The sequence below is a fragment of the Lepidochelys kempii genome, chromosome 28 (genome assembly GCF_965140285.1).
Source record: "Lepidochelys kempii isolate rLepKem1 chromosome 28, rLepKem1.hap1, whole genome shotgun sequence".
Taxonomy (NCBI): domain Eukaryota; kingdom Metazoa; phylum Chordata; order Testudines; family Cheloniidae; genus Lepidochelys; species Lepidochelys kempii.
The window spans coordinates 94,188-117,174 of record NC_136407.1 but is presented as its reverse complement, the minus strand read 5'-3'; the positions used below and the strand labels follow the sequence as shown (position 1 = coordinate 117,174).

General features: G+C 64.2%; 3 protein-coding genes across 6 annotated transcripts in view; 2 read left to right on the top strand and 1 right to left on the bottom strand.

Annotated features, from left to right (window-relative positions):
• STAG3 (STAG3 cohesin complex component) overlaps positions 1-7,875 on the top strand; it is a 27,895-nt gene extending 20,020 nt beyond the window's left edge. Inside the window, exons 19-32 of the mRNA XM_073326890.2 lie at positions 1,291-1,361; positions 1,628-1,715; positions 1,937-2,017; positions 2,132-2,224; positions 2,355-2,523; positions 2,673-2,806; positions 3,210-3,311; positions 3,514-3,659; positions 3,857-3,985; positions 5,423-5,613; positions 6,681-6,831; positions 6,920-7,024; positions 7,105-7,186; positions 7,461-7,875. Of these exons, the coding sequence (XP_073182991.2) occupies positions 1,291-1,361; positions 1,628-1,715; positions 1,937-2,017; positions 2,132-2,224; positions 2,355-2,523; positions 2,673-2,806; positions 3,210-3,311; positions 3,514-3,659; positions 3,857-3,985; positions 5,423-5,613; positions 6,681-6,831; positions 6,920-7,024; positions 7,105-7,186; positions 7,461-7,787 (1,869 nt within the window). The 3' untranslated portion in view covers positions 7,788-7,875. The remainder of the gene's footprint in view (positions 1-1,290; positions 1,362-1,627; positions 1,716-1,936; positions 2,018-2,131; positions 2,225-2,354; positions 2,524-2,672; positions 2,807-3,209; positions 3,312-3,513; positions 3,660-3,856; positions 3,986-5,422; positions 5,614-6,680; positions 6,832-6,919; positions 7,025-7,104; positions 7,187-7,460) is intronic.
• AP4M1 (adaptor related protein complex 4 subunit mu 1) lies at positions 5,909-14,043 on the bottom strand. Of its 2 annotated transcripts, XM_073326894.2 has the most exons (16): positions 13,704-14,043; positions 13,006-13,071; positions 12,513-12,607; positions 12,139-12,245; positions 11,871-11,967; positions 11,594-11,704; positions 10,992-11,072; positions 10,025-10,087; positions 9,777-9,843; positions 9,578-9,631; positions 9,379-9,485; positions 9,172-9,263; positions 9,050-9,094; positions 8,859-8,909; positions 8,560-8,677; positions 5,909-8,290 (listed from the first exon to the last, which is right to left on the bottom strand). In XM_073326894.2, exons 2-16 carry the CDS (start codon positions 13,061-13,063, stop codon positions 8,099-8,101), a joined length of 1,338 nt encoding a protein of 445 aa, XP_073182995.1. In that variant the 5' UTR covers positions 13,064-13,071; positions 13,704-14,043; the 3' UTR covers positions 5,909-8,098. The 2 variants fall into 2 exon arrangements, with proteins under 2 accessions (XP_073182995.1, XP_073182994.1); XM_073326893.2 differs by lacking the exon at positions 8,859-8,909 and having other exon boundaries at positions 13,704-13,786.
• MCM7 (minichromosome maintenance complex component 7) lies at positions 13,859-22,987 on the top strand. Of its 3 annotated transcripts, none has more exons than XM_073326891.2 (15): positions 13,860-14,177; positions 16,003-16,082; positions 16,238-16,402; positions 16,490-16,614; positions 16,769-16,949; positions 17,773-17,910; positions 18,107-18,256; positions 18,495-18,609; positions 18,908-19,039; positions 19,190-19,273; positions 19,435-19,828; positions 19,912-19,995; positions 21,119-21,287; positions 21,945-22,054; positions 22,416-22,987. In XM_073326891.2, the coding sequence occupies exons 1-15, from the start codon at positions 14,147-14,149 to the stop codon at positions 22,621-22,623; spliced, it is 2,166 nt and encodes a 721-aa protein (XP_073182992.1). In that variant the 5' UTR covers positions 13,860-14,146; the 3' UTR covers positions 22,624-22,987. The 3 variants fall into 3 exon arrangements, with proteins under 3 accessions (XP_073182993.1, XP_073182992.1, XP_078707153.1); XM_078851027.1 differs by lacking the exon at positions 13,860-14,177 and adding an exon at positions 14,327-14,419; XM_073326892.1 differs by lacking the exon at positions 18,908-19,039 and having other exon boundaries at positions 13,859-14,177.

The following is a 22,987-nucleotide window of genomic DNA, read 5'->3' as shown; positions in this document are numbered from 1 at the left end:
TCCACAACCACGCATGGTCCAGCCAGCCAGACATCGTTCACTCCATTTTCCAGAGGTGGGGTTTCCCTAGGTCGACCTGTTCACCGCTCAGAGCAACAGGAAGTGCCCAGCGTTTTGCTCCTTCCAGAAAAGCAGCCTGGGCTCAATTGCGGCCACATTCCCGCTACCCTGGGGAGGCCGCCTGCTCTGCGCCTTTCTCCTGAGCCCTCTCGTGCACAAGGTCCTGCTCAAGGTCCACAGAGACAGTGTGACGTTCCCTGCTGGTGGTATCTGGACTGGTGATCTGCTAGGCCACTCCAATCCTTGACTCTGGGAGCCAGCCTGACCCTGCTCTGCTGTGAGAACCCCCTGAGCACCTGACGGGTGCTGCTGGAGGAAAAACTTTCCAACGACTGCACACAGCAGACACACACCTAATTGGAATGGATATGAGCAACACATCTCGAAGAACAACAATTACGAGAAGGTAATTAACCGTTTTTAGCCTGCCTGCTGAGAGGGGAAGTCCATCTCCCTCTGGATCCTGGCTGGCTAGGTCCTGGCGATTGGATCTGATTTAATTGGGGATTGGTCCTGCTTTGAGCAGGGGGTTGGACTAGATACCTCCCGAGGTCCCTTCTAACCCTGCTATTCTATGATTCTGTGATCTGCCATTGTGTTCTCAGATGCTCCATTGACATGGAGACTAAGGCCCAGGCAGATATGGACACCCACCTTTCTGTCTCTGAGAACAAACACTCCTTTTCCACCCACGGGGTAACACTGCCGCATATGGGGAAACACGTCCAAACAGGACTACAAAAATATTACAAAATATTCCCACTTTATCACAGCCGGGCGTTCAGGGAGTGGGGTATATGGGCATGTTACTGCAGGCACTGGGGGTTAGGGGGGCCAGGCATTCAGGGAGTGGGGTGTATATAGCATGTTACTGGGGTTTGGGGGCACCAGGTTCTCAGGGAGTATGGTGTATGTAGTGTGTAACTGGGAGCCGGGGGTGCCAGGCCGTCAGGGAATGGGGCGTGTTACTGGGGGTGTGGGAGCGGGTACCAGGCACTCAGGGATTGGGGTGTATGGGGCATGTTACTGCAGACATTGGGGACACCAGGTGCTCAGGGAGTGGGGCGTGTGACTGGGGGCAGTGGGGGCACCAGGTGCTCAGGGAGTGGGGTGTACATAGTGTGTAACTGGGAGCAGGGGGGGCGCCAGGCGCTCAGGGACAGTGCTGGGGGTGCTGTAAGACTGGTACCTAGGGGCCTGCCCTGCTGAGATGTCTCGGTCCCCCCTCAGGCCTCGTACCTGGACGAAGACGAGGTTTACAGCATGGCTGCCACTCTGAAGCGCATTTCCGTCCTCCACAAGTGAGTGCCAGACTGCGTCTCCCCGTCCCCCCCAAAGCTCCGTCCGGACAGCAGGGCCCGGTCACACAGCTCTGCCCTTCCCGTCCCATCTCCTGGAGGGTGTCCCTGCCTGTCCAGGGAGCGCAGAGTGGGGAGGAGCCTCCCCTGCTCCCTGTTCACATGGGTCCCTTCGTCCTTGCCCTGCGGTGGGAGGGGGTCAGGGGCCAGAACACTCCTGTGAGCGAGGCGCGCTCTCTCTCTCTCTCTCTCTCTCTCTCTCTCTGCAGTGCTCACGACCTGACCCCATGGCAGCTCTATGAGCCCTGCAGCCTCCTCCTCCAGCGAGCTGTGGACACAGGCGAGGTCCCCAAGCAGGTACTGGGGGGCCTCTCGGGGAGCCAGGAGCCTGGCCACCTCCTCACAGCCGGGAACCCAGGTGGGGCCTTGCCCTGTCGGGCAGTGTGGGGGACTGTGGGCGGAGGATGCCCTTGTCTGGACCCAGGGGAGGGGAGGCAGAGGAAGCAGCGATGCAGTGGGGCAGTTTGGGACTGAGGGGGACTGCTACCCCACATGCTCACTCTGGGCTTCCATTGCAGGTGGTCATCCCCACCATGACCTGTCTCCACTTCAGCATCCTCTGGGACCTGGCTCATGTCTCCGGCACCGTCCCTGCACAGGTGAGGCCGATGGGGAGGTCCCTGCCAAGAAGGGCAGCGTGGGGGGCAGCCCTGGCCCTGCCTCTGGGGCCTGCGGGTTCCTGCCCCTCACAGCCTCCTCTGCTCTTACCCCAGAAGGAGCTGCTGGCCCTGAAGCGCAAAGTCGCCTCCTTCTGCTCCCTCTGCCAGAGCTGCCTGACCGACATGGACTCCAGTGTCCAAGAGCAGGTGAGAGGTGGACAAGGGCTGGGAGCCGAGGGCTGGACAGGCTGCAGCTCAGGCATGCTGGGGGAGGGGGGCTGGGAGCCCCCGCCAGCAGTGCTGTTTGTGGGTGATCATTCTGCCTCTGTCTGTCCAGGCCTTTGTGCTGCTGAGTGACCTGCTGCTGGTATTCAGCCCGCAGCTGGCTCGAGGCGAGCGGGAGGCGCTGGAGTTGCTGGTGTACCGGCCCGAGGTGGCCCTGCAGTCCCAGCTGGCCGGATTCCTCATGGATCACGTCTTCAACCACGCCGAGCTCGTGGGCAGTGGTGCGCACTCGCTCCATGGGGCCGGGGGCCAGTGGCGGGAGAGTGGACAGGCAGGCTGGGGGAAGGGGGCTGAGTAGGGAGGGGGGAACAGAGAAATGGGGAGAGGGATCTGTGGGGCAAAAGCCTCACCCCCCACCCCTCCTCTGCAGATGAGGAGGACAGTGAGGGGAGGATCGAGAGGCTACACCAACAGCGCAACCTGCTGGCCGGGTTCTGCAAACTCATCCTCTACAACGTGCTGGAGCTGAGCGCTGCCTCCGACGTCTTCAAGCACTACGCCAAGGTGGGGGAGACACGGGAGGGACCCCACGGCACAGGGCGGGGGTGCTCCTACCATACTAAGGGGTGGGCAGCTAGAGCTTGGGGTACGGATCGGGGGGTGGACTCTCAAATGTCTGGGACTGCGCCCGGCTCCCTGCTGCAGGTGTTGTGACTCACCCGGCACACGGGGCCGCAGCATTGCTGAGGTTTGGCCTGGCCTGCGCCCGACCCCTTGTGCCAGGTTGCAGTGCCCAGAGTGGGAAGCTGAACCCAGCCCTGCAGGCAGGCGCCGCTACTGCAGGCGAGTTTTTCTTAAAATCCTGGCCCCAAAGGAAAGTCACAGCAGCCGTGACAAGCCTGCAGCCCTACTCGCCACCGGCGGGGCTGGGCAGTCGGGGCCCCCACCACCCTGCTCTCCCTTCCAGTTCTACAAGGATTACGGGGACATCATCAAGGAGACGCTGAGCCGGGCGCGGCAGATTGACCGGGATGAGTGGGCCCGCACCCTTCTCCTCAGCCTGCAGCAGGTACCAGGGAGGGGGTTGTGCCCAGTGCTGCCTGGGGAAGAGGGGAGCCCCTGTCACTGATCCATATCCGTGTGTATGCTGTGGGGAGGCTGGGGAGGCCCTTAGGTTGGCCCATCCCTGTGTGTCTGTGTAGGGAGGTGGCTGGGGGATGGGGCTCGGGCTGCCATGCGGCCCCATGTCTGACTCTCTGTCCCCTGCGCAGCTGCTGACAGAGCTGCTGCTGCAGCAGGGCCCAGACGCAGTTTACAGCAAGGCCTTCCTGGAGATCCGGGACCTGGCACGGCGCTTCTCCCTGTTCTTCAGCCTGCACCAGCTGCACAATCGCCGGGCGCTGGTCGCCCTGCACAAGTGAGACGGGGGCTGGGCGGGGAGCAGAGCAGAGCTGTGGGGCATGCTGGGATCCGGGAGCCTCTAGGAATTGGGGAGGGGCATGCTGGGGTCCGCACTTCACGTGGGGGTGGGATGGCTGGCACTTGGACTTGCAGGGTTTGATGTGTGTCTCCCCACCATCCTGCTCCCCATCTCTCTTTCTCTCTCTTGCCCAGGGCTGGGATCAAGTTTGCCTTCCAGGAGCCAGCACCCTCAGGCTCAGAGTTGGGGCCCCTCAACTTGCCCTTCCTGGAGGTGTTGAGCGAATTCTCTCCCCGCCTGCTGCGCCCGGACAAGAAACTGCTGTGAGTGCCCAGGGTGGTGGGCCAGTGGGGGTGGGAGTTCCTTGGGGAGGGGGGACAACTGGGCTTTCAGGAGTGCTTGGGGGGGTGATTGCAGTGGCCCCCATGCTGTAAGGGTTAACCTGCCTTTGAGGGGGTCAACAACCACGTGGACAAGGGGATCCAGTGGATATAGCGTACTTAGATTTTCAGAAAGCCTTTGACAAGGTCCCGCACCAAAGGCTCTTACGCAGACTCAGCTGTTATGGGATAAGAGGGAAGGTCCCCTCCTCGATCAGTGACTGGGTAAAAGACAGGAAACAAAGGGGAGGTATAAATGGTCAGTTTTCAGAGTGGAGAGTGGTGAATAGTGGTGTCCCCCAGGGGTCTGTACTGGGCCCAGTCCTATTCAACATATTCATAAATTATCTGGAAAAAGGGGTCAACAGTGAGGTGGCAAAATTTGCAGATGATACAAAACTACTCAGGATAGTTAAGTCCCAGGCAGACTGGGAAGAGTTACAAAGCGATCTCTCAAAACTGGGTGTATGGGCAACAAAATGGCAGATGAAATTCAGTGTTGATAAATGCAAAGTGATGCACATTGGAAAACAATCCCAACTACATGTATAAAATGAAGGAGTCTAAATTAGCTGTGACCACTAAAGAAAGAGATCCTGGAGTCACTAGGGATAGTTCTCTGCCAACATCCACTCAGCATGCAGTGGCAGTCAAAAAAGCAAACAGAATGTTGGGAATCATGGAGAAAGGGAGAGATAATAAGACAGAAAATATCATATTGCCTCTATATAAATCGGTGGTACCCCCACCTCTTGAATGTGCAGATGTGGTCGCCCCATCTCAAAAAAGACATATTGGAATTGGAAAAGGTTCAGAAAAGGGCAACAAAAATTATTAGGGGTACAGAATGGCTGCCGTATGAGGAGAGGAACTTTTCAGCTTGGAAAAGAGACAACTAAGGGGGGGTATGATTGAGGTCTATAAAATCATGACGGGTGTGGAGAAAGCAAAGAAGGAAGTGTTACTGACTCCTTCTCATAGCACACGAACTAGGGGCCACCCAATGAAACGAACAGGCAGAGGGTTTAAACAAACCAAAGGCAGTATTTCTTCACACAACGCACAGTCAGTCTATGGAACTCCTTGCCAGAGGACGTTGTGAAGGCCAAGACTATAACAGCATTCAAAGAAGAACTAGATACGTTCCTGGAGGATGGTCCAGCAATGGCTATGAGCCAGGATGGGCAGGGATGGTGTCCCTAACCTCTGTTTGCCAGAAGCTGGGAATGAGCGATAGGGGATGGATCACTTGATGATTCCCTGTTCTGTTCATTCCCTGTGGGGCACCTGGCATTGGCCACTGTTGGAAGACAGGATACTGGGCTAGATGGACTTTTGGTCTGACTCAGTATGGCCGCTCTTATGCCTTCCCTCGCACAGCCTGTCCTACCTGGAGCAGACCTGCCAGGCCAGGCTCTCCCCACAGCAGAGAGGGAAGGCCTGGAATCCACTCCTGACATATCGCCGCTCCCTGAGATCCCTGGATGACATGGGCTCTGATGCCAGCCGGATTGCAGCTCCCCGATCCCGGAGGAGACCCAGCACCGCAGCCAAGAGGAGGCGTCTGGATGGTGAGGGGCAAATGCCACACGCTGCTGTCCCTGCTAGGAAATGGCAGGTGTAACACTGCTTGCAGTGACTAGTCCGAAGCATAAGCTCCAGTCTCAGGGCAGCTCCTCAGGCAGGGTAACAGTCACAGAAAGGCCCCTCAGGGACAGGTGGGCTTAGCTATGTCACAGAATCACAGCAATGTTCAGGTTACTGCCACTCCTGAAGGGCCAGTCCCTTACCCCAGGTCAGTTCCACCTGAGGGCTTGCACCAAGGATAAGGCCTGTAGCCATGATAAACTGTGTGTGAAACTGGGAAAGGAAACCAGGGAGTTATTTACAAGGCTAAAGCAAGTCGACAGAGAGCCACACAGATGAGTTACAATCTTAAATTTCAAAAGGTAATGAAAGCTGCTATAGTCTGCAAGCTCTGTAAGCCAGTCATGCCTACAAACACACTCTTCGCCTCCAGCGTAATCAGTTCCTTCTTGTCAGGGGCTTTATTCCCCTCGGGCCATGTTCTGAGCTGCAAGCTCACCTGCTGGGAGTCCGCTTGCATGACTCTCCTTCCTGGGGAAGAGTGCAGAACAGTAGAAGTCTCGTGTCCTCTTGCTGACAGTCCCTAGGGAAGTTCCAGTTGCACTGTCCCAGCCCCTAGCGCTAGTTAATGTGTCTCTCCTGTCTGGTGGTTTACAGTCACAGGCCCAAATGCTACCATGCAACGTGGGACATGGATGGTACATGTGAGATTAATACAGGCAGCCGCTCACAAGCATAGTCTAAACATATTCTTACCATTCTAATACCAGTTTCACCAGTACTAACGCACAGGTGAGCCGGACAGCTTCCAGCTGTGTAGCTGTCAGTGTTTGACTGAGACATGGGCACGTTGGTCTGCTGGCACCACAGTGGGGGGCTGCGGGTCAGGATTGAGGTGCACTGGCAGACCGAGTGGGGGGTGGAGAGCCCAAGGCTGGGATAGCAGGGGATGTGGGTCAGGATTGGGGGGCACCAGCAGAGCGGGGGGGACAGTGGGGTGACTCCGGGGCCAGGACTGGATCACCTGGCATATGTCTCTCTCCTGTTCCAGACTCGTCTCAGCGAGGGCATTCCAGCCTCCAGCTGAGCAGCCGCCTGGAGACCCCGATGCTCACATCAACGGTGCTGAAAAGGGGGCGCCAGCCGGGCAGCCCGGCGCAGCTGCAGGAGGAGGAGGGGTCCGAGTCGGACTTCGTGCAGAGGTGAGACCCATGGGGGGCAGGGCAGAGCCAGCAGGGATGGAGGACGGATTAACCTGCTCTGACCCTGCTGCCCTCCTGTCCCTTGCAGCCAGCCCTGGTTCAGCTCCCAGCGCTCCCGAGAATCGCCCGGCCGGCAGCAGCTCCTGGTCCCCCGGAGTGCCTCGAGACCTGGGCTGGGCAGCAGGATGGACCGGTGAGGAGTAGTCGCTGTCCTGGGGGGCGGCTCTCCCTCTCTGGACCAGAGCCCCCTTGACCCTGCCCTGTGTCCCCTAGGCTCAGCCTGATGGAGGAGGAGGAGGAGATGGTGATCCAGGAGGAGAGCAGTGATGAGGAGGATCCCCAGGGACTGGACATGGTGAGGGGAGCCCTGGCGGGAAGGGCTATTGGTGATGTGTTGAGGGCCTGTGAGCCCCGGCCTGACTGGGGCAGGCCCCTTCCACACAGCCTGGCTGGGGATGACCCTAACATGAGCTGCGTCCAGCGGGGCATCCGGGGCCTGGCTCCCCACAGCCCCTTCCCCTGGGGCTCTCTCTACCTTGCAGCCAGGACTCTGGCTGGCTTGCTGGTGGCAGGAGGGGCTGGGCTGGGGGCCACAGAGGGCACTAAGGTACTGGCGTTTGCCTCTCCAGCCGCTGATCCGCTCGCACAGCTCCCAGGGCGAGCAGCTCCGGGACCTCTTCGACTCCACCATCCTCGGCATCGAGGTGAGCGCACGGAAGTGTGAGAGCCGGGGGGGGGGGGGCACCTGCCGTGTTGCAGTGGGGGGAGCCAAGTCTTACTGGGAATCTCTCCCCCGCAGGATCCCTGATGTGGCTGGAGCAGGCGGGAGACCACCCGTCCGGGAACGGGGCCTCTCTCAGGGAATTACACACCAGGTCCTTTCTCTGTGGCCCGGCTCCAGGACTGGCCTCCCAGTGGGGGTGAGCACCCTGGGGAGTCTGGGTCGACGGGTCTAGGCCAGGCTCTGTCGGTGCCCTGACCGGGCTCCTGTTCCAGATGTTAGGGGGTTGGTTCTACTCATAAATAAAGTTGTTTATTGCCAGAGTCCTGCGTGCGGGGAGGTGACTAGCCTGGAAGAGCGCAGCGCCGAGGGGACACCCTAGGAGTTACTGCACAATGCCGTGGGGCAGGGGATGCAGGCCAGGGAGGTGGATGAGAGAGCCGTTGCTGAGGATGACCTAGCACACTCAGCGGTGGGGCTGCGCTCAGAGGCGGATGACGGAGGAGTCGCTGTGGGTCACGTAGCGCAGCCAGCGGTAGGCTGGGCTCAGAGGCGGATGACGTAGGAGTCGCTGTGGGTCACGTAGCGCACCCAGCGGTGGGGCAGCCCAGCTGGGGGGACCGTGAAACGCAGGAAGCGGATCTGCAAGCCAGAGCAGGTGTGCATGGGCAGCTCGAAGGACATGTTTGCCGGCCCCACTTCCAGCAGCGAGGAGCTGCTCAGTCCTGGGACCTCCAGCTGCAGAGAGAGTCGGGGCGTTATTGCCCAGGGCAGAGCAGGGCCCGCCCCCCCCCCTCTGAAGGGTGGGGTTGGGACCCCTCAAACCCCATCATCAACGGGGAGCCCCAGCCTGCTCCTTCACCCCCTTGCCCCTGCCCCTCATCCTCTTTGCAGAGGGCAGGGGCTATCCACTCTCTCCCCAGCACTGGGGTGTGCCCCCCTGCCCCACCCCTCCCCATTCTGGCCAGGGGCCGTCTCCCCCCTCCCTGCCCCAGGCCAGGCTTTACCTTGAAGAGGGCGGAGAGCTGGGAGCCCCCCTGGACGCGCGGGATCACCCAGCGAATGGCCTTGAGGGTAGGCTGCAGCTCCACGGTCTGCTCGGGGCTGCTCAGCTCCTGGGACAGGCTGGGGGAGAGGACAGAGCCAGGGGTGGGGACTGACCCTGCCGGAGCCAGGCCCCAGTGAGGTGTCTCTGGGCCCAGGCCCGCCAGCCGCTGGAGAAGGGCTGCCTCTAACCCCCCCGCCCCGCCCCGCATGCAGCTCCCCATACTAGAGGGGAGACCCACCGGGAGCCCATGTCACCCACCTGACGACCCCCTTCGGCACCGGCAGCTGGACTCGCACGTTCAGGGCCTGGCTGGAGGGAAGGGAAAGCGGTGAACTGGGGCCAGGAGGGCAGCGGCTCCCCGCAGCCTGGGAGCCAGCTCAGAGGCTGGGGGCATGGATGGCAGGGGCCATCCCCACCCCAGGGAGCCCCCCAGCTCACCGGGCTCTTACCTTCTGGGCGCCAGATCACAGCGGAGCTTGAGGTAAACACGGAGCCTGTGGGGAGATGGGAACGGTGAGTGCCGAGGGGCTAGGCCGAGGGGCATTGTGCTCCCGGCTGCAGCCTCACTCACCTGCCCGTGGGGTCCCGCTCCAGGGTGGGGAAGAGCTGGAAGGGCAGGGCCGAGGGGATGTCGTCTGACAGCTGGTACTGCATCAGTGGGAGCTGGGGAGAGCAGAGCAGGATCAGGCCGGGCCCCCCAGGGCCACACCGGGGGCCGGGCCCCCAGCTGCAGGCCATGGGGCTGCAGGGAGGGGTCAGGCCAGGCTCTGGGGCTCACCTCCCCCTGGCTGGGATTGACCTTCAGGATGCGGCTGCTCTCAAACTCGTCCAGCTTCACGGAGCTGTGGAAGGCGCATTGGTCGGCGCGGACGGCGGTGCCGTAGCCTGCGGGGGGAGGGGGGGTCAGAGCCGGCGGGGGGGGTCAGAGCCAGGGCCCCCCCACCAGGCGGAGCAGAGACCTGCGTCCGGCCACTCACCTCGCAGCTCTGACTTCCCCACACAGAACTCCTCCGTCAGCCCGATGCGCAGCTCTGCGGGGAGAGGGGCGAGCGTCAGGGGAGAGCTGCCCCACGCCCTGCTCCCGCCGCGCAGGGGGTATGTCTACACTGACGTTAAACCCCCACGGCTGGCCCGCGTCCGCCAACGCAGGCTCACGGGGCGGCAGGCGTTACTCACCGGAGCAGCTGGGCAAGTAGCTCTTGAGGCGGATTTCTCCCTGGATGTCAGCCTTCATGGGGGTGCCCTGGGCGGGAAGCAGGGGACGGGGGTGAGTCCCAGACAGTGAACCAGCGTGGTGGGGACAAGGCCCCAGCTGGGGGGTGGGGGGCTGGGGCATTACTAAGACCCTGTGGATCCATGATGTGGGGCTGCGGACTGGGGCCCAGGACTCCGCTGGACACCTCCCCCTCCTGCCCCTGACTCACGTTGGCCGCGATGATGACCGTCAGCCTCTCCACCACGTCCAGAAACACCTCGTTCCTCGTGCCCTGGGGGGAGAGATGGCTGGGCATTGAGCGACCGCTGTGGGTGGGGCCCTGCCCCCCCACCATGGGGAAGGTGGATCCGTGCACCCTTCCCCTGCCCCCCACGGAGGGGCTGGTGTGACGTAGGGGGGATTTTCCCTTATGTTGTATGTGAGCCTATGTGAATCTTACTGTTTCGCATGAATGCTGTGTGCGCCTCGGTTTCCCTGTGTATTGCACCAATGTCTAGAGAGTGGGAATAAGGGGGTGTGACTTCTGTGGGGGCTCCTCCAGCTGCCTGCAGGGAGGGATGCTGTGGCTGCCTCTTCGTCACCTGAGACCCAGGAGGGGGATGCAACCAGGTGACTCTTGGCCCAGGAAAGGGAGACAAAGGCCGGAGGAGGAGCAGCGGGCCGGGCAGGGGCCAGGCAGCTGGAAGGAGTCGGTCTCGGCTGGCTTGGGGCGCGGCGGGAGGGCAGAGGCCTGGCTTTGGGCTCCCTTCACCCCAAGGCGGACTTGGCTGAAAGTCCCCGATTTCTGTGCTAACGAGCTCTGCCCTACGCTGTGTCCCTGTCGTCTAATAAACCTTCTGTGTTACTGGCTGGCTGAGAGTCCCGTCTGACTGCGGAGTTGGGGGGCAGGACCCTCTGGCTTCCCCAGGACCCTGCCTGGGTAGACTCGCTGGGGGAGGCGCACGGAGGGGCAGAGGAGGCTGGAGGCTCCGAGGTCAGACCCAGGAAGGGGGAGGCCGGGGGAGCTGTGTGTCCTGCAGACAGGCTGCTCCCCGAGGGGAGACTCCCCCAGAGTCCTGCCTGGCTTCGTAGGGAGCAGCTCCAGAGCATCGCCCGGGGACCCCACGACAACTGGCCTGTTCCGTGCCGGAGGAAGGGGTAGTGCTCACTGTTGGGGGGTTCGGGGGGTGTCTCACCTGGTCCCCGTGGGGGGGCAGCACAGGGCGGCTGGCGGCCGAGCTCGGAGCCACTTTGCTTTGCTGCGTCTCTGCTCCAAACTGAAACCAAAGGGGCCAGGGTCAGAGCAGGGCCCCAGGATGGAGCCCTGGGGCAGGAGGGGCCCTGGGGAGTGCTCAGGGGCACCAGGTACCCCATGGCCTGACCCCTCTCAGGGTAACATTTTCCCTAGAGGAGCCACTGCCCTGAGCTCAGCCATGCGGGGGAGAGACCCCCAGTCTGGGGGGGGGGGTGGGATCAGGCAGTCACTGTCTGGGGGGATTTGGGGCCCGGGCTCACAAGGCAACACTGCCCAGGGGGTGCTAAGGGGGGAGAGGGGACAGGGGGGAGGACTCGGGGACTGGGTTCCCCAAGCCCAGGGGGTCTGGGGGGGGGGAATTCGGGGGCTGTTCTCACCAAGCCGACGCTGCCCAGGGGGTTCGGAGGCTGTGCTCACCAAGCCAAGAGGGGTGCTGAGGAGGGAGAGGGGATGGGGGGAGGACTCAAGGACTGGGCTCCCCAAGCCCAGGGGGTGCTGGGGGGTCGGAGACACGGGGGGGGAATTTGGGGGGGCTGTTCTCACCAGGCCGACGCTGCCCAGGGCCAGCAGGCTGAAGCCCTTGCTGTGCACAGGCTCTGTCTGGATGAAGTTGCACAGCACATCCGGCGCCGTGGTCTGCACGTAGCCGTAGTCCTGGGGGGGGAGGGGGGGCACAGCGTGAAGCGGAGGGGCTGGCTACGCCCCCGCCCCCGGCAAGGGAGGCCAGTGCTGCGTGCTTCCCCGCAGCAGTGCCCCAGCTCGGGGGTCTGACCCAGGGACCTTCCCTGCGGCAGCGCCCCCCCCACCCCCCCCCACACACCAGCATCTCGTCCAGCAGCTCGTAGATGAGAGCGAAGTTGAGGCTGACGGTTTTCTCGCTGAGGGAGCCACAGTAATCGCGGACCAGCGTCACCAGCCTGCGGGAAGGGAGGGAGACAGGGGTGAGGACGCGGATGGCTGCTGCCCCCAGTCCCTGCCCCAGGTCCCCCTGCCGGCACCCACACCTGGGGCTGTGGCTTGTCCCCCCGTCTGCCCTCTCCCCAACCCGGGCTCACTCCCACCCACCCCCCCCGACATGCCCGCCTCACCGGTTCAGGAACTCGATGATGGTGAAAGGGGAAACGTCGTGCCCCGTCGTGGCCACGAAGTAGAGGCCGGCGTGACGCACGTGGACGAAGTGCAGCCCCTCGTGCGCCTGCAGGGAGGGGAGCAGGCGGGGGAAACACAAGCAGAGTTAGACAGACCCCCTCCCCCACCAGGGCAATGCCTCGCCCCCCGTTACCCCTCGGACATGTCCCCTGTTCCCATAGCGATACTAGAGATGTTCCCCGCTTCTGTTACCATAGAGACGCTTACTTCATCCCCATAGCGGTACCCCCTCCCCTGTTACCACAGAGACACTTAACCTGCCCCATTGTGGTGCCATTCACTGGCCACCCCCCGCCCCGCCCCGCCCCAGTACCATGAAGACGGGGGCCTGGTCCCTGGGCAGGGCTGTGATCTTCCTATAGAAAGTGTCCACCAGATCCGTGCTGCCCCCGCTGGCCTCGCCGCGGACTCGAGGAGTGGGTTAAGGAGAAATGACCCCATCAGGGTGCAGGTGGCTGTGAGCTTCCCCCAGCAGTGCCCAGCTGGAGCCCCTGAGTCTGGGCGGCCCCCCAGCAGTGGCCTTCCCAGGGCAGGGTGATCTGCGGGACGTCTCTGGGGGAGGAGGTTCCCGGGGGGTGGGGGGGACAGTATCCGGAAGAAGGGGACCCGTGGTGAGGAGAGGGGGGATATGACCCCTGGCATGGGGCCTGTGGGGGTGGTTTAGGTGGAACTTGGAGGGGGGCACGATACAGCCCTTGGGGAGGAGCTGATCTTGGGGGCGCTGAGGGGGGTTATTTCAGGAGCCATGTGGGGGGCAGTCGGGGGCTCCAGGGGGGACACGTGGGGCGGCCTAGGGGGCAGGATACAGTCCTTGTGGACGAGTCTGTCTCCCTTGGAGGAGAGAATGAAAATCTGAGACAACATCACAGAGCCTGCCGGGATGGGGGGAAGGAGAGAGTGTGAGCGGGACCCGCCTCCAACCCCGGGGCCCTGCCCCTGCCCCAACCTCTGGGCCCCCCTTTCCCTGATACCCAGCCCCCAACCTGTAGCCCCGCCCCTGCAGCCCTGCCCCCCACCGCTGGGGCCCCGCCCCTGCCCCAAGACCCCGCCCCCAACCTGTAGCCCCGCCCCTGCAACCCTGCCCCCACCTCTGGGGCCCCGCCCCTGCCCCAAGACCCCGCCCCCAACCTGTAGCCCCGCCCCTGCAACCCTGCCCCCCACCCCTGGGCCCCGCCCCTGCCCCAAGACCCCGCCCACAACCTGTAGCCCCGCCCCCAACGTCTGGGACCCCGCCCCTTTCCCCCAACCCCGGAACCGCACCCCTTGACCCCGCCCCTTCCCCGGGCGACCCGCCCCCACCCCTAGACCCCGCCCCCTGCCCCGGGGCCCCGCCCCCTGCTCCAACCTGCCCCGGCTCCGCCCCTGCCCCCCGAGCTCCCGCCCGCAGGAACCCTCCCTGGGCCCCGCCCCCTGCTGCAGGGGCCCCCCCAGGCCCGCCCCGGGGTCGCGGCCCCTTTAAGTGGGGGCGGGGCTTGCGGGGGGGTCCCGCTGGGTCCGCTCGAACCTGGGTCCGGCGCGGGCCGCTGCGCAGTCACGTGACGGCGACGCGTGGGCGGGGCCTCCGCACGACGCTCTGCCCGAGCTGCGATTGGCGGGCTGGGCGGGTCACGTGCCGGGCACTGGTTGGCCCGGGGCGGGCACGTGGCAGGAGGCGGGTCTCTAGTTTCGCGCCACTTTTGGTTGCGGCGGCGGCAGCGGCGAAAGTCCGGAGCGGTGCTGGGCGGCAGCGGCCGGGACGGACCCCGACGGGGACCCGTAGCCGACGGGCCGCGAACGGCCGGGACGGACCCCGACGGGGACCCGTAGCTAGCGCGCCGCGAACGGCCGGGACGGACCCCGACGGGGACCCGTAGCTAGCGCGCCGCGAACGGCCGGGACGGACCCTAGCGGGGACCCGTAGCCGACGGGCCGACAGTGCCTAGGCCTGAGGGACCCTCCCCCCGCGCTATGGCGCCCAGAGACTACGCCGCGGAGAAAGGTGGGTGGTGCCCACGCGGCCGGCCCGGGGGCCTGGCAAGATCCCATTGGCCGCGAGTCGGAGGAGGGGGCGGGCCTCGGGCTGCCATTGGCGGCCGGGGGATCCAATTCCCGCGCGGCGGGACGCGGCATCGCCCCGGAAGTGACGTCACGGCGGAGCCTCCGCGGCCGGCTTAACTGTGTCCGTCCGCGGAGGGATCCGGGAGCGCGCCGGCTCCGCCGTGACGCTGAGTTTACACGGGGGTACCCATGGGTGGGGCTGGGCCAGGGAGGTTACGGGGGAGGGGCCTGGAGGGGGGATGGGTGGCACATTGGGGTCGGTACGGGGAGGGTGGGGGGTGCCGTGGGGGGAGGCTGGTGTAGGGAGGGGCGTTGGGGGGCGGGGGGGTTGGGGGGCTGGAGGGGGGATGGGTGGCACATTGGGGTCGGTACGGGGAGGGTGGGGGGTGCCGTGGGGGGAGGCTGGTGTAGGGAGGGGTGTTGGGGGGCTGGGGGCTGCAGCAGGAGGGGGGGTTGGGGGGCTGGAGGGGGGATGGGTGGCACATTGGGGTCGGTACGGGGAGGGTGGGGGGTGCCGTGGGGGGAGGCTGGTGTAGGGAGGGGCGTTGGGGGGGCGGGGGCTGCAGCAGCAGGAGGGGTTGGGGGGCTGGAGGGGGGATGGGTGGCACAGTGGGGTCGGTACGGGGAGGGTGGGGGGTGCCGTGGGGGGAGGCTGGTGTAGGGAGGGGTGTTGGGGGGCGGGGGGGTTGGGGGGCTGGAGGGGGGATGGGTGGCACATTGGGGTTGGTACGGGGAGGGCGGGGGGTGCCGTGGGGGGAGGCTGGTGTAGGGAGGGGTGTTGGGGGGCGGGGGGGCTGGAGGGGGGATGGGTGGCACATTGGGGTTGGTATGGGGAGGGCGGGGGGTGCCGTGGGGGGAGGCTGGTGTAGGGAGGGGTGTTGGGGGGCTGGGGGGTGGGGGCTGCAGCAGGAGGGGGGGTTGGGGGGCTGGAGGGGGGATGGGTGGCACATTGGGGTTGGTACGGGGAGGGTGGGGGGTGCCGTGGGGGAAGGCTGGTGTAGGGAGGGGTGTTGGGGGGCGGGGGGGTTGGGGGGCTGGAGGGGGGATGGGTGGCACATTGGGGTTGGTACGGGGAGGGCGGGGGGTGCCGTGGGGGGAGGCTGGTGTAGGGAGGGGTGTTGGGGGGCTGGGGGGTGGGGGCTGCAGCAGGAGGGGGGGTTGGGGGGCTGGAGGGGGGATGGGTGGCACATTGGGGTTGGTACGGGGAGGGCGGGGGGTGCCGTGGGGGGAGGCTGGTGTAGGGAGGGGTGTTGGGGGGCTGGGGGGTGGGGGCTGCAGCAGGAGGGGGGGTTGGGGGGCTGGAGGGGGGATGGGTGGCACATTGGGGTTGGTACGGGGAGGGTGGGGGGTGCCGTGGGGGGAGGCTGGTGTAGGGAGGGGTGTTGGGGGGCTGGGGGGTGGGGGCTGCAGCAGGAGGGGGGTTGGGGGGCTGGAGGGGGGGATGGGTGGCACATTGGGGTTGGTACGGGGAGGGTGGGGGGTGCCGTGGGGGGAGGCTGGTGTAGGGAGGGGTGTTGGGGGGTGGGGGCTGCAGCAGGAGGGGGGATGGGTGGCACATTGGGTTGGTACGGGGAGGGTGGGCGGGTGCCGTGGGGGGAGGCTGGTGTAGGGAGGGGCGTTGGGGGGCTGGGTGTGGAGTAGGTTGTTGCTGGGAGGTTTGGGGGGGTTGGTGCCATCGTGGGGGTTGGTGGGAGGAAGTGGGGGGGCAAATCGGTGCATGGGGGGGGTTTCCCGGCTTGACTTTCTCTCTCTCTCTCCCCCCTCAGAGAAGGTGAAGCGCTTCTTGCAGGAATTCTTCCGGGATGGCGAGCTCGGCAAGAAAGTGTTCCCGTATCGGGACCAGCTGGTAAGGAAACCCCCCTTCCTCCCTCCACCCCACAACACCTCCCACCTGCCCCAAAGCTCCCGGCTTCCCCATCGTCCCTCCCAGCAGGGGGTGCTGCAGGCAGCTGTGGGTCTCCCGCAGCTCAGCCCAGCACCCCTCCTGCCCCCCACCCCCAGGTGTCTCTGGCTCACCGGGAGCAGGTGGCCCTGTACGTTGACCTGGACGAGGTGGCCGAGGAGGACCCCGAGCTGGTGGACGCCGTGTGTGAGAACGCCAAGCGCTATGGCCGCCTCTTCGCCGACGCTGTGCACGAGCTGCTGCCCCAGCACAAGGAGCGGGAGGTGAGGGGCACTAGGGAGAGAGGCCGGGGCGGGAGTGGGAGGCCGGGGCCATGCCCCCGCTTCACAGAGCCCTTGTCCACCCCCCAGGTGGTAAACAAGGACGTCCTAGATGTGTACATCGAGCACCGGCTGATGCTGGAGCAGCGTGGCCGGGACACAGGGGAGACGCACAGGCCCCAGAACCAGTACCCCCAGGAGCTGCTGCGCCGCTTGTGAGTGCCTGGAGCCAGGGGGGCTCTGACATCTCTGGCTCCCTCCCCCCACCTCTAGGCCCCTGGATCTCCCAGCCCTCCCCACGCAGGGAGCTGGGCTCTGGGTCCCTTAAATACCCTGTCCCTAACTCCCTGCCTCTCCCTCCTGCCCCAGCGAGCTGTACTTCAAGGCCCCGTCGGGCTCCAAGGCCCGCGTGATCCGGGACGTGAAGGCCGACTGCATCGGGAAGCTGGTCACCGTCCGTGGCATCGTCACCCGGGTCACCGAGGTCAAGCCCATGATGGTGGTGGCCACTTACAGCTGTGACCAGTGCGGAGCAGAGACCTACCAGCCGGTGAGCGGGCGGGGAGTGGAGCTGCCGCCTGTCTGTCAGCTTGGGGGAAGCTGATGGGGCCGAGCGTCCTGTCACGGAGCTACGGGACCAGTGCGGTCTCTTGGGGGAACCTCTTTGATGTGCCAGACCCCTCAGGGGCCTCCAGGGAAAGCCACCCGGCCTCACCGCCTCCATGAGCTCTGGTCAGTGAGTCAGACGGAGACTGAGCCTTGGGAGAGATGCCTGTTCCGCAGGGACCAGCGCACCCCAGCCAGTGCTGACAGCGACGCTTAAGGCAACGGACCCAGCACGGGAGGTCCAGGGTTTAGCACAGAGAATGGAAGGGTGAAGCGTCGTGCGATCTGCTCAGCCCAGGACAATTCCCCAAGCCAGGCTTTAGGAGATCCCCGTTTTCAGAGTCTCTCTGACTTCCTTCCTGGCCAGACGCCAGCACTTCTCCCTCACCTCCCACCTTCCCGGCCTTTGTTCTTCAGCTGGGGTCTCTGCTCAGTCACTGTGTCTCTGGCCCTCTTGTGGGTTTGGGTCTGTTTCATCCGGTTCCTTAACAAGGCTGTTTCCTCTCCCAAGACCAGGAGGTGACACGCACACCTGTGTCTTTCAGTCTGCCCTCAGAGTAAACTTAACCCCCTTTCCCTCAGTGGGTAGCCAGGTAACCCCCAGGGGAAACTGAGGCACGTATAGGCCTCATTAAATAACTACAAACATTCCCAGTTTGTCGTGTCCCCCCCACCTGGGCGTGGGGGAGCATCCGAGTCCCCTGTTCAGACACCGGGTGGGGGTGTGTGTGGCTGACCCTCTTCCTCTCCCCCCCTCCCACCCCCAGATCCAGTCCCCGACTTTCATGCCGCTGATCATGTGCCCAAGCCAGGAGTGCCAGACCAACCGCTCTGGGGGGCGTCTCTACTTGCAGAGCCGCGGCTCCAAGTTCATCAAGTTTCAGGAGCTGAAGATGCAGGAGCATGTGAGTCTGGGGTGAGGGGGGTTTCCAGGCTGGGGAGGGGAGTTGGGGCATGTGACTGGGGGCCCCAAAGATTGATATGGGCTCCCCGATGTGCCCCCCCATTTGGTTATGGGGTTTTTGCCAGAGTTGGGGGGCTGGTCCCCTGATGGGGGGTGCAGCTGGATCGGGGCTTTTTTCTACTCTTTCCCCCATGCAGAGCGACCAGGTGCCGGTGGGGCACCTCCCGCGCTCCATCAGCGTGGCTGTGCACGGCGAGAACACGAGGCTGGCCCAGCCTGGGGACCACGTCAGCATCACCGGCGTCTTCCTGCCCCTGCTGAGAGCTGGCTTCCGGCAGATGGCCCAGGTGAGAGCGGGAGAGGAGGGTGGGGGGCAGGGCCAGATCAGAGGGGCTGGAGCAGGGGGCTGGGCTTGAGTGGAAGGGAGGTGGTTGGGCCAGGTGTCCCTGCCAGTTGCTGAGGGTAGTTCTGGGGGGATGGAGGGGAGGGGAACCTTTCACCCCATGGGTGGGTGCTGGGCGGGTCGCCTGGGTTGGGCCTGGCTGGGCGAGTCACCTGGAGTGACGCACCCCCTGCTCCCCCCAGGGGCTGATCTCCGAGACCTACCTAGAGGCGCATCGCATTGTGAAGATGAACAAGAGCGAGGAGGACGAGCTGGGGTCAGGGGAGCTAACGGAGGACGAGCTGCGCCAGATCACAGGTGACCCCTCTCCCCGCCCATAGCCCTGTTCATCCCCTGCCCTCTCCCTCCGCCTGCCCCCGGGGAGCCACGCCAACTCCACCGCCCTGCGGCACCTCCTGCCAGCCACTGGGCATACTGAGTGCGGGGCAGCTGATGGAGGAGGAGCAGGGCCTGCTCGTGGGTGAGATCTCCCCTGTATAGCGCTGTTTGCCCCTCCTGCTAGCAGCCCCCACACCCTGGCCTGGTTGGGGGGCAGGGGGGAATCATGGATCAAGGACCCCAGCCCTGATGACTCCCCCACCCCCGCTGTGTGCAGAGGAGGATTTCTACGACAAGCTGGCAGCCTCCATCGCCCCTGAGATCTATGGGCATGAGGACGTGAAGAAGGCCCTGCTCCTGCTGCTGGTGGGGGGTGTGGACCGCAATCCCCGGGGCATGAAGATTCGGGGTGAGTCTGAGGTGGCGGGGATGGATCCCTGGGGTGAGGAAATTCAGGGAGGCTGCAGGGGAGGAGCGCTGCAGGGAGGGGGGGGTGTCTGGGGTGGGTGTGGGGGGGCCTGCTCTGATGCTAACCCAGCTCCTCGCGGTCTTCCTCCAGGGAACATCAACATCTGCTTGATGGGTGACCCGGGCGTGGCCAAGTCCCAGCTGCTCTCGTACATCGACCGCCTGGCCCCTCGCAGTGAGTAACAGCCCACCCCAGGGGTTAGGGGGCACTGGGGCCCAGCTGGGTGGGGCATTCAGGACCCCACAGGTGCATCCTCCAGGCGCTTCCCAGCAGTGATGGGGATGGGGACCCTAAGGCTGTGTCCCTCCGACTCCCATCTCTCCCCCCTTCCCCAGGTCAGTACACGACGGGGCGCGGCTCGTCGGGCGTGGGGCTGACAGCCGCTGTGCTGCGGGACCCGGTGACGGGGGAACTGGCCCTGGAGGGTGGGGCGCTGGTCCTGGCCGACCAGGGTATCTGCTGCATCGACGAGTTCGACAAGATGCTGGAGAGCGACCGCACGGCCATCCATGAGGTGATGGAGCAGCAGACCATCTCCATCGCCAAGGCGGGCGTGCTGGCCACCCTCAACGCCCGCTGCGCCATCCTGGCGGCCGCCAACCCCGCCTTCGGGCGTTACAACCCCACGCGCAGCCTGGAGCAGAACGTGCAGCTGCCGGCGGCCCTGCTCTCCCGCTTCGACCTGCTCTGGCTGATCCAGGACCGGCCTGACCGGGACAACGACCTGCGGTGAGAGCCCGGGGGGCCCCCTCTCCACTCAGGGCCGGGGTGGGGCGTCCGGGCAGCAGTGCTAACGTGTGTCGCCCCCGCAGGTTGGCCCAGCACATCACCTACGTCCATCAGCACAGCCGGCAGCCACCCTGCACCTTCCAGCAGCTTGACATGAAGCTCATGAGGTGAGAGCTTGGCCTGGCCTGGGAGGGGAGTGGGGGCTGGGAGCCAGGACTCCTGGGTTCTCTCCTCCGCTCTGGGAGAGGAGCGGGGGGGGGGGGGGGGGTGTGGCTGGGAGCCAGGACACCTGAGATATTCCCCCGCTCTGGCAGGGGATGTTGATGAATTGAAAGTAGTGCACACTGTAAAATATAATCCTAGCTATATCTATAAAAGGATGGGGTCTAAATTGCCTGTTAACACTCAAGGAAGAGATCTTGGAGTCACTGTGGATAGTTCTCTGCAAACATCCACTCAGTGTGCAGCAGCCGTCAAAAAAGCGAACAGAATGTGGGGAATCATTAAGAAGGGGAGAGATAATCAGACAGAAAATATCATGTTGCCTCTCTATAAATCTATGGTATGCCCAGGGCTTGAATACTGTGCTGATGTGGTCGCCCCATCGCAAAAATCATCTAGTGGGACTGGAAAAGGTTCAGAAAAGGGCAACCGAAATGATTAGGGGTGTAGAACGGCTGCCGTATGAGGAGAGGTTAATAAGACTGGGACTTTTCAGCTTGGAAGAGACGATTAAGGGGGGTATGATCATGATGGGTGTGAAGAAAGTAAATAAGGAAGTGTTGTTTACTCCTCATAACAAAAGAACTAGGGACACTCAATGAAATTAATAGGAAGCAAGTTTAAAACTAACAAAAGGAAGTATTTTTTCACCTGTGGAACTCCTTGCCAGAGGATATTGTGAAGGCCAAGACTATAACAGGGTTCAAAGAAGAACTAGATACGTTCCTGGAGGACAGTCCAGCAATTGGCTATTAGCCAGGATGGGCAGGGATGGTGTCCCTAGCCCCTGTTTGCCAGGAGTTGGGAATGGGCGACAGGGGATGGGTCACTTGATTCCCTGTTCTGTTCTTCCCTTTGGGGCCTCTGCCACGGGGCACTAGGCTGGATGGACCTTTGCTCTGACCCAGTCGGGCCGTTCTTAAGTTCGCCAGCTCTGGGAGGGGAGTGCGTTATATCAGGGAAAGGGGGGGCTGGGAGCCAGGGTTCTATGCCCAGGTCTGCCCCGTGCATCCTGCTGGGGAGGGCAGATTCTCCCCCCGCATATAACCCGTCTTCCCCCTCCCCCAGGCGCTACATCAACCTGTGTAAGCGGAAGCAGCCGGCCGTCCCGGAGGCGCTGGCCGATTACATCACAGCCGCCTACGTGGAGATGCGCAAGGAGGCCTGGGCCAGCAAGGACACGACTTTCACCTCGGCCCGCACCCTGCTGGGCATCCTGCGCCTGGCCAGCGCCCTGGTGAGCCCCAGCTCGGGGCAGGGAGTGGGGCGGGGAGGGGGGCAGTGTCGTTCCCGGCTTCACAGGGCTAAAGTGCTGACATGCAGGTGGCTGGCGTCTGTGTGCTACTGCAGTGTGGGGGCTTGCAGCTCTGGGGGCCACTGGCGTCAGCAGGCTCCCCCCCTGGCCGGCCTGCGGCCAGGGGCAGGGCAGAGGGGGAGGTGCCCGGCGCTGGGGCTTGGCCACCTGGAGCAGGAACCGCTCGTCCCGCCCCCCAGACAGTCCCAGAGGCTCCAAAGTGCTGTTCGTGCAGGTACCGTGGGCAGCCGTCTACTGCCGAGTCAGCGCTTCGCGAGCCCCCCCCGGACGCCCCATCGGGGGGACCCCTCTCGGCTGCAGGGAGGGACCCAGAGGCCCTGGGGCTGCGCTTCGGGTCCTGCAGCGGCCAGGCCCCCCTCCCCCGGGGGGGTGGAGCCCCCGCCAGGCTGAGCGGCTCGGGATTGGCAGGGGTTTGGTCAGTAGCTGGAAACAGCCCGGGGCATTGCCCCTCATCTCAGTCTGCCGGGGCGGGCGCAGTGCGCCGGGGATGGACGGGCGCTGGCGGTCAAGCATTTCCTGGGTGCTGGGGCAGAGCCAGCGCCCCACGCTGACGCCCTCCCCATGCCGCCTCCCCTCCAGGCCCGGCTGCGGCTGGTGGATGTGGTGGAGAAGGAGGATGTGAATGAGGCCATGCGGCTCATGGAGATGTCCAAGGACTCGCTGCTGGGGGACAAGGGTCAGCAAACCAGGTGAGACGTGGGGTTCATGCCCCCTAATGCTGACCCGCTGAGGCAGGGCTCCCGTCCCCGAAGACTCCTCCCCACACACACACATCCAGGGGTCCTGCTAGGGGCAGGGTGCTCTGGAATAGGGGTGCGTTCCCGCTCAGGGAGTGGGGTGTTCCCATGGCTCCATTTTTCTCTCTCCCTTCCCCCCACCCCCCTAGTCCGAAGGAAGCAGCAGATGGGATCTTTTGGGGGGGGCGTTCCCCGAGGCTGGGACTGGGGGCAGTGCAGGAAGGGGTTCATGGAGGCTGGCAGTGGAGTGGGGGTGCGCCCGGAGGCTGGCGCCGGGACTGGGGCAGCGCTGACAATTTCCCCCTTTCCCCAGGACACAGCGGGCGGCTGATGTGATCTTTGCAGCTGTGCGGGAGCTGGCGGGCGGGGCGGGCGGGCGCTCAGTGCGCTATGCCGAGGCCGAGCAGCGCTGCATCTCCAAGGGCTTCACCCCCGCCCAGTTCCAGGCTGCGCTGGACGAGTACGAGGAGCTGAATGTGTGGCAGGTGAACCAGGCCCGGACCCGCATCACCTTCATCTGAGCCTGTGGGGCACAGGAGGGGAGATCCCTGTCCCCGGCTGAGCCCAGCTCACTCTGCATCCCCGGGGGCTGGGCTGTACCCAAGCGGGGAGGCCCCCTTCATGTGGTAGCTGGCTTCAGCCCCCTGCAGTGGGGGGGAGATGCATAGCCTCCGTGGGGTGCACATCCCATGCCAGGTCCTGGGGTACAGTTGGTCCCAGAGCCCCCCATGGAGCTGGGCAGTGCCCCATGGACCCCTGTTTTGTGCCGAAGGGGTGGGGGAGGCCAGGCCTGTGTCGTGGGGACTCCTGCCCGGGGCTCCCTGTCATTGCAAAGGCGATTTGTTCAGCTTTTTCTCTTACCAATAAACTAGTGTTTGTATGTTA